This window comes from Pseudorca crassidens, chromosome 18 (genome assembly GCF_039906515.1).
Source record: "Pseudorca crassidens isolate mPseCra1 chromosome 18, mPseCra1.hap1, whole genome shotgun sequence".
Lineage (NCBI taxonomy): Eukaryota > Metazoa > Chordata > Mammalia > Artiodactyla > Delphinidae > Pseudorca > Pseudorca crassidens.
The window spans coordinates 71,312,607-71,326,703 of NC_090313.1; the positions used below are offsets into that span (position 1 = coordinate 71,312,607).

General features: G+C 34.7%; 1 protein-coding gene across 7 annotated transcripts in view; it reads right to left on the reverse strand.

Moving 5' to 3' along the window:
- The window catches only part of PDS5B (PDS5 cohesin associated factor B), a 197,610-nt gene that overhangs the window by 116,392 nt on the left and 67,121 nt on the right, over positions 1-14,097 (reverse strand). For all 7 annotated transcript variants that reach the window (XM_067713457.1, XM_067713456.1, XM_067713458.1 and 4 more), the window contains exons 2-3: positions 6,058-6,184; positions 2,626-2,829 (exon numbers count right to left, since the gene is read on the reverse strand). In XM_067713457.1, the coding sequence (XP_067569558.1) occupies positions 2,626-2,829; positions 6,058-6,165 (312 nt within the window). In that variant the 5' untranslated portion in view covers positions 6,166-6,184. The remainder of the gene's footprint in view (positions 1-2,625; positions 2,830-6,057; positions 6,185-14,097) is intronic.

Sequence of the window (14,097 nt, forward strand, 5' to 3'; positions counted from 1 at the left end):
GGTTTGCTGGAATAGCACTATATATGGTAATTATATAGCAAGAACATGGTTTAGGAAACTTGAAATTCCAAAATAAAATCACCAAGTGAGAAGACAATAGATTGCAGAAGCTTAGAAGTTTTAAAAAGACCCACAGAAGTTAACTCGTCAAGCTTCCTACCTTGTCATTATAACTACTTGTTCTCCCCTACCATTTATCAATCTATCCCCATCTCTTGCTTTCGGTTTTTTACTGCACACCCCTTTATACCTGGGTAAAAATAAGTTCAATATCACTTTGAGTCAAATTTTTATGACGATAGTTTTTGAAAAATTTGGAAAAGGTTAAAATTATTAAAGCTAATTCTACAAAGGAAGCATGTTAATCAATCAAAAAGAAAAAGATGTTTCCCTCATAAGTAAAACGATAAACAAGCATTTCTTAAAAGGGAAGAAATAGGATATGCAGATTACTGAGTAGCTTTTCAAGAAAAATACTATCACAAGTACATCCTTCAAAAATGGTTACTTTAAAAAAAGGTACAGTTACTTTGTTAGTAGTACTGCATTAAATATGTCCTCCATGAACGAACCCTTTCTGGTTCGACTAAGAGAGAACAACTGCTGTACTGAATCTACCTGGAGATGGAAAGACAATATTCATTGATCATCTCTCTAACAAGCACTGACCTAAACATGAAGCTGGGTATATAAAAAGGGTTTTCTGATGACAATAACAAACTGACAGTGGAAAGGTAAGGATCAAAGTGTCACAATTTTCTATTATTACTACTGTAGACAAAAATACAAACTTGATACTAACCAAAACAGAGTGAAAACTATTCTATAAGTATTCAGAAACACCCTCAAATAATTTTTAATACTACCCCAATAAAAGAAAAAAGTGGCATTTAAAATAAGAGCCAAAAAAATTGACCAGAGGGGGAAAGCGGGTGGGGGGAAGAGGGGTGGTGGGATGAATTGGAAGATTGAGATTGACATATATACACTGATATGTATAAAATGGGTAACTAATGAGAATCTCCTGTATATAAATAAATAAATTAAATTAAATTAAAAAAAAAACTGACCAGAAAAAATAAAATACTTAAAAATTTTAAGCTAGATTCTAAAAACTCTAATTTAATCATACCTCTTCAATATTCTTCTCAAAAACTGTCCTATTATTAATAGAAAAGATTTGTAGCTATTCTTTTGGGAGGACTTTCATTACCCCAAACCCTTGAGACAGATCACTGATAACGCAAACTGAGAAATCCACAAGAGAGGTAGAAGAAATCATGTAGCAGCACTCTTAAGTTAGACTTCCCTCTTCATGAGAATGCCAACAAAACATCTAGTGAGGACGAGCCACAGCCCACAGTCAACCAAATACAATTACTCCTTAAACCAATTAAGTACCTCAAATTAAAGGTTCACAATTAGAAATCAGGATATACATCTGGGTACACAACTCCACAGGCCAGCTCATATTATCTACTTTAAGTCTCTCACCATTCTCAAATCTTACAATTCAATTTTACTTGTAGATGACAAATATTGTCCCCTACCTCCCCCATCCTAAGATATATGAAACAAGCGTGTCCACGGCAGTTTGGGCATTCCTTACTGGAGTCTTGGCTGACTTGATCAAATGAGCAGGTTCCTCACTCCAGTTTTTAAGAAGCAACTCCCTGAGTTCAAGAACTGAGTCTGGGTTGTTTTTCACCAAGGTAAACCCAGTTCCTGACATATAATAACTAACATCAATATTTGTTAAATGAAATAAACCTAAATTGTCTTTTTGTTCCATACTGGGTAATCTTCCTAGGGACTCATTTCCTAACCAACAGTTTCCACAATTATCTTTTATTATTGTTGGCTTTTCTAATTTTCTTATAACTTGCCTCATTCAATAAATTTTTGCACAGCTCTACTTATTTTCATGCTTTCTACCCACTGGATTAATCATGCTATTCTCCTTCTTTTCTCATCTTTTAAAAATTATTTCATTCACATGCCTTTACTTACAACTACCATAACCAAGTACTAAGTGTGCTTTCTACCTTTCATTAAAATTTTGTTCATTGTATTTTCTTCAAAACAATTCTCATCACACCTTACATTAAGTGAATTAGGATTCATATATTATAAATTCAGACTTACACTAGATACTGTGTTTTAAATAATGAACATGGTCTTCAATATGAATTTTTAAAAAGGAAAAGCAAGTGTCCCCAACTGATACTGAAATACCACTAATGATGACATAATATAAAAAGTATAGGGAATTCCCTAGCGGGCCAGTGGTTAAGACTCGGCACTTTCACTACTGTGGCCCAGGTTCAGTCCCTGATCAGGGAACTCAGATGCCATAAGCTGTGTGGCATGGCCAAAAAAAAAAAAAGTATAGAAAACACTTTACTAATTAACTTCTTATTCTGAAGATCAGAAATTGTTTTACAAAATTAAATACTAATGGGGGGTAGGAAATTCTACAGAAAACAGAAGTACAATAGTTTAACAAAAGACTGCTGCAGCTAATGTCAAAGAATCTAAAGAAATAATCGAAATACTTTAATTCCCATTTTAGACAGAAAGATAAAGTATCAGTCAATCTTGGCAGTTCTTTTAATCAGTACTTGCCTTTAATTTATCAGGGGATGTGTAAGGAGCTTCAGGAGCATAAATCCTAAAAATATCAGCAAGGCAGCAGGCTACCAGTAATCGAACATCTTTATCAGGATGCTTGAGGAAAAAATCTGAAGCAAGATGTAAAGCTAGGTTTAAATAGAGCTCCTTTTCTTCTTCAGAGTCCTGGTCCATATCCATGAAAGTTTTCACAACCATCTATATAAAAACAAAATAATCAAATAATGAAATCCTCCATGTAAAAATATATTTATTTGAAATAAAAGCCATATTAATTACAAAGGTTAACTTCCAATAAATACACTTTCATGTTTCCCCTAAAAGTATCTATCTGAGAGAACAAGACCTTTCTGAACTATAGGGCAAATACAACTTTTCTTTAAAAGACTAAATAGGGCTTCCCTGGTGGCGCAGTGGTTGAGAGTCTGCCTGCCGATGCAGGGGACACGGGTTCGTGCCCCGGTCCGGGAGGATCCCACATGCCGCGGAACGGCCCGTGAGCCATGGCCGCTGAGCCTGCGCGTCCGGAGCCTGTGCTCCGCAACGGGAGAGGCCACAGCAGTGAGAGGCCCGCGTACCACAAAAAAAAAGACTAAATAAAATACTTTTCATTTACCCATCACACCTGCTAACCAGATTTTAAAAGTTTAAAAGTAGCTTAACATAGTACTTCTAGTCTCACTTTTACAACACTGAGCTAAAAAAGAATATATAAACAGATTCAAGAAAGGATGACAAAGATGAATCCCTAAACATTAAAAAGCTACCATGAAGTAACTACTGTAGCATCCAATTAAATATTTCTTGTACCACAGTTAAAGACAATATGAGATGGACAATTCATTAGTAGGACTCAATGGCATGTATGGAGTGAGCAGAAGAAAGCAAACATTTACATAAAAGAAGTGGGATGGAAACTACAATGGTGAAAAATCATGTAGTTTGAATTCTGTGAAGAGCTTTCTCTAATTTTAGTATCAGCAGTCACAAGGAAGCCTCAGTCTGTACTATTCCTACTTCACGTAAGACTTGACAAAATTGCTGAACTCGTCAGGGACATTTAAACACAACTTTAATGCAAAGGTGACAACCTGGCATCCACGAGGTGGCGCTACAAATACTAATCAACAAGTAGGGCTGGACTTGGTCTTTGAGACATAACTGCATGGATTTCCACTCTGCTGTAGAGTTAGACTTCTGAGTAATGAATTGTCCAATGTATTACTGAATTCTCAGAGCAGCTGTGGGTAACAGCGTTCCTCACAGAGCAGACCCTCAGTTCTACTACACCAGAGGCCAGAACCATCAGTAGACTAATCTTTCCAGTCTGACACTACAATTAGTTTAAGGGTACAATGTCCAGGGCTACTCTCCTAACTTTTTAATTTTATTACTTTTAAGATATATGCTTTGATGGCTTTGATGTATTATGAAAAAAGACCAAAAAAAAAAAGCTATATGCAAGGAACTCTTTCTTTCCCTGGAATCGCTTCACAAGAGTGAGAGATTCAGTATATTTTGAATAAAATGTTATAAGAAATTCTAGAAATTATATAAACAATGACACTTTACATATTAGCAAGTTTTTATAACTTATAAAACTTATACCTGTACTTGTACATATCAAAAATTACCATCATCCCACATTAAATCCTTCCTATATTTCTCCAAGACGGTTGCTATAAACAGTGGGCAGTGTAAATCAGGAAAAAAGAAAGAGAAGAAAAGTAACCAGATTATTGCTGAGCAGAAATGTCTACAAAATAATGAAAGCTTACTACAAGCACTAAATGTGAGCACTGTGGAAATCATTCCACCAAAACTATCAATAAAGTTTATTCAAGGACTAGATAATGGGAACTCCTCAATACTGTGACCAACTCAAATGGTGTTATAAAACTCACGAATAACTCATATATGAGTCCTCTAAATTAAAAAAGATGTCTGAGAAAATAACATCCATAAAAGACACTAAATGCTAAATGCTTGTAAGTATAGTCTCTGTGTTCAATGTTCATTTCTTAGCAAACAATAAGGATGATATCATTGCTGAAATATAAACAAATCTGAGGAAATAAATGTATTCTTTCTCTAAAAACTTAATAGGTCAAGAAAATCTAAATACATAGAAATGAAAAATTTCATATCTAGGGTTTGTAGCTTAACCATTTTTTTTTTTTTTTTTTTTTTTTTTTGCCATACACCAGCCTCTCACAGTTGTGGCCTCTCCCATTGCGGAGCACAGGCTCCGGACGCGCAGGCTCAGCGGCCATGGCTCACGGGCCCAGCAGCTCTGTGGCATGTGGGACCTTCCCGGACCGGGGCACGAACCCGTGTCCCCCGCATCGGCAGGCGGACTCTCAACCACTGCGCCACCAGGGAAGCCCTGTAGCTTAACCATTTTTAATAAAATATACACAGTTCCCAACTAGATATAATATCCACATATTAGTAAATTTAATCTGCTCAAAGATGTCTTTTGCTTTGAATAACAAACACCTTATATCTGACATTCTAATACTTTATGCACAGGATATAATACTAAGACTTTATGTGAAACTTACAATAGTACTAGGGTCTTTTTCCTCTAATAAATAAACCATGCAACAATAAAGTAGTACTTCAAGGCTCCTGGGTCTTCAATGATTAATTAAGGTAAGTCTTTTACACTTGAAATACTGGTAAATATTGATAATGATATAACAAGCAACATGTCTAGGTAGATACAACATTGAACTGAAAAAAATGCTCAAAAATAAAGACCATCTGAACTAGTCAGCTTAACAATCTTCTTGGCCACTCTGCTCTCTTAACCATTTTAATCACGGAGACTATCACTGCCTCGAAGACAAAGATGAAATATTATTCAAACAAATGTGAAGAGAGTCTAACCATACAGTGACTGCCTCACGAATGGAAGTTCACCATCAGTCTTGACTCACTGCTGTACATCAGAAGCAGAGAGCTAAAAGTAAAGCTCTTTAACCTACTTTCAAAATACAAGAAAGTAAAATACAGCCTTAGTATTCAGTAGAATTAAAATTTCTTTTCTCAAATTAAAATGGTTGCTTTTATGAAATAAATGAGATATAGGAGGAGACAACTTTCTAAAGATAATAATGAGTATAAGCGTATTGTGGGTTTGTTCTTTATACCCAAGTATAGACAGCCCTAGAAAATGTAAGCTTCACCTTTCTAATTGCACTCCCATTAACAATAGCTAAGGAAACCCTACAGTTCTTTATCTACTCCACTCTCTTAGCTCCTAATTACAGCTAATTAGTTTTGGCCATGAGACATTTTCTGCTTTGATTTGCTTGAAGTTGCCCTAACAAGATACAGCCCTATGTGATTTCCACAGGTGTCCTCCACCAGCTCTGCTTATCCTAAACAGATGTGCAAAGGACATAACCCAATTTTACTCACCTTTAACCGTCTCACCATTTCCTCTTTAGATATTTTATCTGAGATTTCCTTGACACCAGGAGGATAGGTAATTTTTCCATCATTGGTCCTTGTCTTTGAATGAGCCATGATGGAAATATCTTTACCCCTAAAACGAGAAAACTATTAGATGCAAACCAAAAAATAAGTATCAACAACATTCATAATAAACATGAAAAGGAATCTCTCCCTACAAAAAATAACTACTTCCTAATTTATAATAATTCACTTATCTAATTAATGAAAATCATTTTACTGAATATTTCCCCAATTTTTAAAATTTTATTTTTACTTTCCATTAGTGGCAAGCTAGGTTATTTGCACTGACCCTCCAACAAAAAAACTCTAAGTGATTTTATTTACTTACTTATTTACATATATATAAAATACACACAGCATTTTTTTTAATAGCACCACAAATTACTTGGGCCAAAATCTAAGGGAATTCAGGAACCCAGAGAACTAAATGGAACTTTATATCCACTTACACCCTGAAGGCACCTGCCAACCCTGTCAAATCCAGAGTTCAGTTTTGCTGATCTTATGGAAAAAGAAGGACAGAGTCCTGTCAAGGAAGAACATCAGAGACCCTCCTGACATTAATGTAGAATACTACCCCAACCCAAAAAAGATAATACCTGCAAAGGAAAGAATTAAACCAAGTCAACATGTGCCCATGCTGCCATTACCACCCACAGGGACAGCAGAGAAGGCTGCCTTGGTATTAAGCAGAGCAAAGTAATAGCAGATACAAGGGAGGAACAGCTAATTAGTTTTGGCCATAAGCCTACACATTTGCTGAGGTTCACACTGCCTACGTAGTCCAGAGAACCTCAATACAAGAACTCAGTGACCCTCAACTGGTAACACCCCCATAATATAAGTACATTCAAGCCCTCCTAGAGGAGGGCACCTTCATGCTACACTTCAAATAATCCCCATATGATGTTTCTAGGACAATAAGCATTATCAAGTCAAAAATAACCAAGCATCTAAGCAAGCAAGGCACAATGAGCAAGAACCAGCAGAAATACCAGACCCCCCAAAACTTCAAATATTACAACCATCAAATGGAATATAAAACTACTATACAACTGTAGAGTAGCCCTTGAACAACATCGGTTTGAACTGCATGGGTCCACTTATACACAGAACTTTTTCAGTAAATACTACAATACTACACAGCCTATGGTTGGTTGAATCCGTGGATGTTTGTAACAGTGAATACAAAGGGTCAAGTATAAAGTTACACGTGGATTTTGAACTGCGGTTGGGGGGGGGATCAGCACTCCTAACCTCCATTAGTTCAAGGGTCAAATGCATTTATAATTTTAAAGAAATAAAAGATAAGTTTAAAAATCTACAAGGAATAAAAAAATTATACAGTAAATTAAAAGATATGAACAAAAAAGACCTACTAAAAATGAAAAAATACAAAAATTGCAAGTAAAAACTTAATGGATGAGTTTATTAGCAGATTAAGAAAAGCTATGAGACTTAATGAGCTACAAAAGATGTCCGAAGAAATTATCCAAAAATACAGAACAGAGAAACAAAAAACTGCAATACACAAAAGAAAAAGTAAAATAGCTTAACTTATGATTCATGGGAGTACCAGAAGAAGAGGAATAAGGCAGAGGCCTCTCTATGAGGTGAATATCATAAATACCAATTCACAAATTCAAGAAGCCAAACAGAAATAAGTTCAAAATAATAATTCCAAAAAAACACACAAAACCTTATAGAAGACATATTACCTTCAAAGGAACAGTATTTAAACTAATAGTGACTTCTCACTAGCAACAATATAAACCAGAAGACAGCAAAATGTCACCCACAATGTGGTTAAAGAATATAATTGCAAAGCTGAAGTTTATATCCAAGGAATATAAGTTTTAGGAATACAGTGAAATAAGGACAAATGAGCCAGACAAAACTTGAAATGTATAATAAATTACTATATATAGTACTTAGAACAATATTTAACATATATCAGTATATTATAATATGGTATATATGGTGTACATGATCACATTAAAAGATCAAGATTTTTAAACTTCAATATAGAGAGATTACAAAAAAATTTTTAAATAATGATATGAGATACTGAAAGTAAAAGGATGGAAAAAAAGGATGCAAACACTAAACAAAATAAAGCACTTAAGCTAAACATAAATTAACAAGCATAAATAAGTAGGCCCCAAGATACACTCCTTGGTATTTACTCAACGGAAACACATACCTGCGTCCACTACAAGACATAAAGATGTTCATAGCAATACCATTCATATTAGTCAAAACAGAAAACAAAAATACCTATCAACAGTGGAATGAAGATACATTGTAGTATAGTCATACAATGAAATACAACACAGTTATGAGGGTGAATAAGCTACTGCTTCACACAATATGGATTAACATTACAAAGAAAGTTAGGTGAAAGAAGCCAGATATAAAACACTATACATAAAATATGACTACATTTCCAGAATTCAAAAATAAGGTAACCTAGCCGATGATGTTAAAAGTTAGAATAGTGAATTCCTTTGGTGGGAGATGTAACTTGAAAGAGGAGTAAGAGAATATTTCTTGGGTACAGGTAATGTTCTACTTATATATCTGGATGCTGGTCACACTATTGTTTTCACTTTGTATAAAGTCACAGAGCTAGCCATTTATAATTTTTATACTTTTCTGAATTATGCTATACTTCAACAAAAAAAAAGAAAATCTCCAAACATTTAAAAATGTAAAGTGCTTTCTAAGAATCAATGAATCAGGAGTAAAGAAAAAAAAATAAGCGTAAGATCAACGAAGTAAAAAATCACAGGCCAATCTTACAATTTTTGACATAAAAACATTTAAAAATTTAGACAAACTGGAGAAAATCTATACCTTACCAAAATTTACTCAAGAAGAAAAAATGCCACTAAGAATGAAAATCAATAATCAATAAACCTTTCCACAAGGACAAACACCGAAGGCTACATGACTTTACTAATGAGTTCTACCAAATAACTGAGGAAGAAATAATTCCAATGTCATATAAATATTTCCAAGGACGAGAAAACAAGGGAATCCTTCCCAACTAATTTTATGTAACTAACTAGCATAACCATGGTACTAAAACCCAATGAAAAAAATAAGAGAAAGGAAAAAAAATCACAGACCAATCTTTTCTGTGTTTACAGATACAGTATTTTTAAATAAAATATTGAGAAACCAAATGTAGCTACATATAAAAGACTGAGTTTAATCCAAGGAATGCAAGGTTGAATTCATCATATTTACAGATTAAAAAAGAAAAACCGTGTGATAAGGTCAAAAATGAAGAGACAATGATAAAAATTCAACATCAATTCTTGACTATAGAACAAAATAGAAGAAAAAGCTCAACAAACTAAAATTTATATGAAAGTTTCCTTTATCTGAGAAAGGTAGGGTGCTATAAACACCCTACAGCATAAATCACATTTATTGATGACCTTTTGAAAGTGTTCTACTTGTTTTTAGGACCTGTAAAAACATACCTGCTATCATGACTTCTATTTCACACTGTAATAGAGATGCTAGTCAACACAGGAAGAAAAAGGCATCCAGTATAAAGATACAAAGTAAGGAACAAAACAGTCATTACCTGCAGATTACGTGATTATGTATACAGAAACTCCAAAGATTTATAGATAAAACATCAGAATTAATAAAATTGAGTTTAACAAGGTTGTAGAGTAGAAAAATCAACATGCAAACATCAATGACCTATAGCTAACAAAATACTTCACGGCAAAAGACTGAATAATTCCTCTCAAAATCAGAAACAAGACAAGGATGTCTGCTCTCACCACTCTTATTCAACATAATACTGAAAGCCCTAGCCAGCACAATATGGCAAGGAAAAGAAAATAAAGGCATACAGATTGGAAAGGGAGAACTAAAATCGTCCTTACTTCCAAATGACATGACTGTCTATACAGACGATTCCTGGGGAATCTTAAAAAAACAAAAACTAGTTCATCAAGATTACAGGATATATTGGACTTCCTTGGTGGCACAGTGGTTAAGAATCCACCTGTCAATGCAGGGGACACGGGTTCAAGCCCTGGTCTGGGAAGATCCCACATGCTGCAGAGTAACTAAGCCTGTGCGCCACAACTACTGAGCCTGCACTCTAGAGCCTGCAAGCCACAACTACTGAGCCCATGCGCCACAACTACTGAAGCCCGCGCACCTAGAGCCTGTGCTCCGCAACAAGAGAAGCCACCGCAATGAGAAGCCCACGCATCGCAACGAAGAGTAGCCCCCGATCTCTGCAACTAGAGAAAGCCCACGCACAGCAACGAAGACCCAACACAGTCAAAAATAAATAAATTTTTTAAAAAAAGATTACAGGATATAAAGATCAACATAAAAATCAATTTTATTTCTATATACTCCCAAGAAACAGAAACCAAAGTTAAAAGCACAATACTACTTTCAATCACTACCCTCCCTAATATTAATAGAACGTTTTAGTGCAAACCTAACAAAACATATACAGAAAAAAAAAACAACATATACAGGACTGGTATGCTGAAAATTACAAATCACTGATGAAAAAAAACCACAGAAGATCTAAATGAATGGAGAGATATACTATGTTCATGGACCGAAAGACTCAAGATTCTTCCCCAAACTGACCTATGGATTTACGGATTCTAACAACATCCCCGCAAGATTTTTCATAGAGACAAGCTTATTCTAAAAGTTACCTAGAAAGACAAAGGAACCAGAAGAGGTGAGCTAATTTTAGAATGAAGTGAGAGGAACTCATTCCACTAAACTTTAAAATTTCCTATATAGCCAGAGTAAACAAGACAATGTGAATTTGGCAGAAGAACAGACACACAGATCAATGGAACAGAACAGACAACCCAGAAAGAGATCCACACAAGCACGTCCAACTGATTTTTTTTTTACAAAGATACAAAAACAACTGAATGGAGCAATAACAGACTTTTCCACATATAATGCTGGAGCAACTGAATGTAAAGACTAAAAAAACAAAATAAAAAAAGACCTAAATACCTCTTTTTTTTTTTTTTTTTTTTGCGGTGTGTGGGCCTCTCACTGTTGTGGCCTCTCCCGTTGCGGAGCACAGGCTCCGGACGCGCGGGCTCAGTGACCATGGCTCACGGGCCCAGCCGCTCCACGGCACGTGGGATCTTCCCGGACCGGGGCACGAACCTGCATCCCCTGCATCAGCAGGCGGACTCTGAACCACTGCGCCACCAGGGAAGCCCCCTCATACTTTTATACAAAAATTTTATATAGATCATGAACTTAAATATAAACTGTAAAGCAAACAAAAAACTTTTAGAAAAAAACAGAGAAGAAAATCTTCAGTACTGAAGCCAGACAAAGAGTTTTTAGAAATGACACCAAAAGCAAAATCCATAAAATTAAAAATTGATATATTGGACTTCAAAAATTAAAATCTTTTACTCTGTGAAAAACTGTTGAGAATGAAAAGATAAGCTACAGAATGGGAAAAATATTGAAAATACATATATGACAAAGGACTTATATCTAGAACTCTCAAAAGGATACTATAAAAAACCAAACAACCCAATTACAGGATGGGCAAAAGACATGAACAGACATCTGAACAGGATATACAGATAGCAAATAAGCACATGAAAAGATATTCAACATCATTAATCATTAGGGAAATGCAAATTAAAACCACAATGAAATATCACTATATACTATTAGAATGGCTAAAATAAAAACTAGTGATAATATCAAACATAGGCAAGAAAGCAAACAAAATGAATCTATCACACATTGCTGGTAGAAATGTAAAATAGTACAGCCATACTTAAAAACAGTCTGGTAGTTTTTCATAAAACTAAACATGTATTTACCATACAAACCAGAAAATGCACTCTTGGGCATTTATACCAGAGAAATGAAAGCTTCTATTCAAACAAATCTGTACAAGAATGTTTATAGCAGCTTTGCTCATATACCTTAAAACTAGAAGTAATCAAAATGCCCATCAATGGATGAATGGTTAAACAAACTCTGATAGATCTGCATAATGAAATACTACTTGGCAATTAAAAAAAACTGTTTTACTGATAAATGCAATAACTTATTACTGAAAGAGCCAATCTCAAAAGGTTATATACTGTTATGCTCCCATTTATTTAACATCCTCAAAAACGACAAAACTATGGACATTGAGGACAGATTAGTGGTTGCCAGGGAGCATGGATGAGCATGACAAGTAGCACAAGAGAATTCCTTTACAGTTCTGTATGTTGACTGTAGTGGTGGTGAAATGAATCTATACATGGGATCAAACTACACAGAAGTACACATACACATACAGGGAGAGAGAAATAGCGAGGGCAAGAGCGAGCAAGCATGGAAAAAAGTGAGAAAACTAAGGTCTGTAATCTAATCAACAACACCATGCTAATGTTAATTTCCTAATTTGATATTGTGCTACAAGTTACGTAAGATGTCACCACTGGCAGAAGATGGATGAAGGGTTCACAAGACTCTAGGTAGTATTTTTGCAACTTTATGTCCATAATTATTTCAAAATAAAAAGGTTTTAAATGCAAAACAATCAATTATATTTATATAATAGCAACCAAAAACTTTAAAAATACAATTCACATTGAAATGCATAAACTACCCAGGAATTAATCTCACGAAAGATGTGTTTTACAGAGAAAAATCATAAAGCTTTATTAGTAGAAGTTAAAGAAAATTTAAATAAATAAAGAGATATCTTGTTCACAGAAGTCTCAAATATTATAAAGATAGCAAATCTTCCCACACTGATTATGGAGTCACTACAGTCCCAATCAAGCCCAGGTTTTGATATTTAAAGAAAGATGACAAGTTTAATTTTTTAAACTCGTAAATTTACATGACATGTACAGTCAAAAGGCCAAGAATAGCAAGATACTGAATACTTAAGAAAAACACAGTGAATGGACTTTTCTACCAGATATCAAATCCCTTTAGAAAGCTAAAGTAATTTAGATGGTGTGGTATTGGAGCAGAAAAAGATCAATGGGAAATATTAGCCCAGAAATAGACCCACACAACGTGAATGTAATATATGAATACAGTGGCATGGCACATCAGTGAGAAAAGGAGAAAACAAAATTAGAAGTTCTAAATATTGCTTAATATTTTAACAATATTAAGTCTTCCAATCCATAAACACTGGATGTCTATTTATCTGTCTTCTTTTATTTCTTTCCCCAATGTACTGTAGTTTCCAGTATGTCTTTTACCTCGTTAATTTCTAAGTAATTTGTTCTTTTTGATGCTATTATGAAGGGATTCCTTTGTAAAATTTTTTTTCATATAATTCATTGTTAGTACATAGAAATGTAACTGATTTGTTCATTTTGTATTCTGCAACTTTACTGAATTTGTTTATTAGTTCTAAGAGTTGTAATAGGGTCTTTAGAATTTTCTACATATAAGATCATGTCATCTGCAAACAGATTAAATTTTACTTCCTCCTTTCCAACATGCATGCCCTTTACAGTTAGCCCTTCATACACGAGTTCCACATCCTCACAGTCAACCAACCGCAGATTTAAAATATTCCCAAAAACATTCCAGAAAGTTCCAAATGGCAAAATTTGAATTTGCCACATACAGACAACTATTTATGTTGAATTTATGCTGTATTAGGTATTATAAGTAATCTAGGGATGATTTAAAACATATGGGAAAATCTGGTTATATGCAAATACTACACCATTCTATACAAGGGAATTAAGCATCCTTGGATTTTGGCATCCAAGGGGGATCCTGGAACCAATCCCTGACGGATACCGAGGGATGTCTCTATTTCTTTTTCTTGCCTACTTGCTCTGACTAGGGCTGCTAGTACTATAGTGAATAGAAGTGGCAAGAGTGGATATTCTTGTCCTGTTCCTGATCTAAGAGGAAAATTTTTCCATTTTTCACCACTGAGAAATGCAAATCAAAACCACAATGAGGTATCAC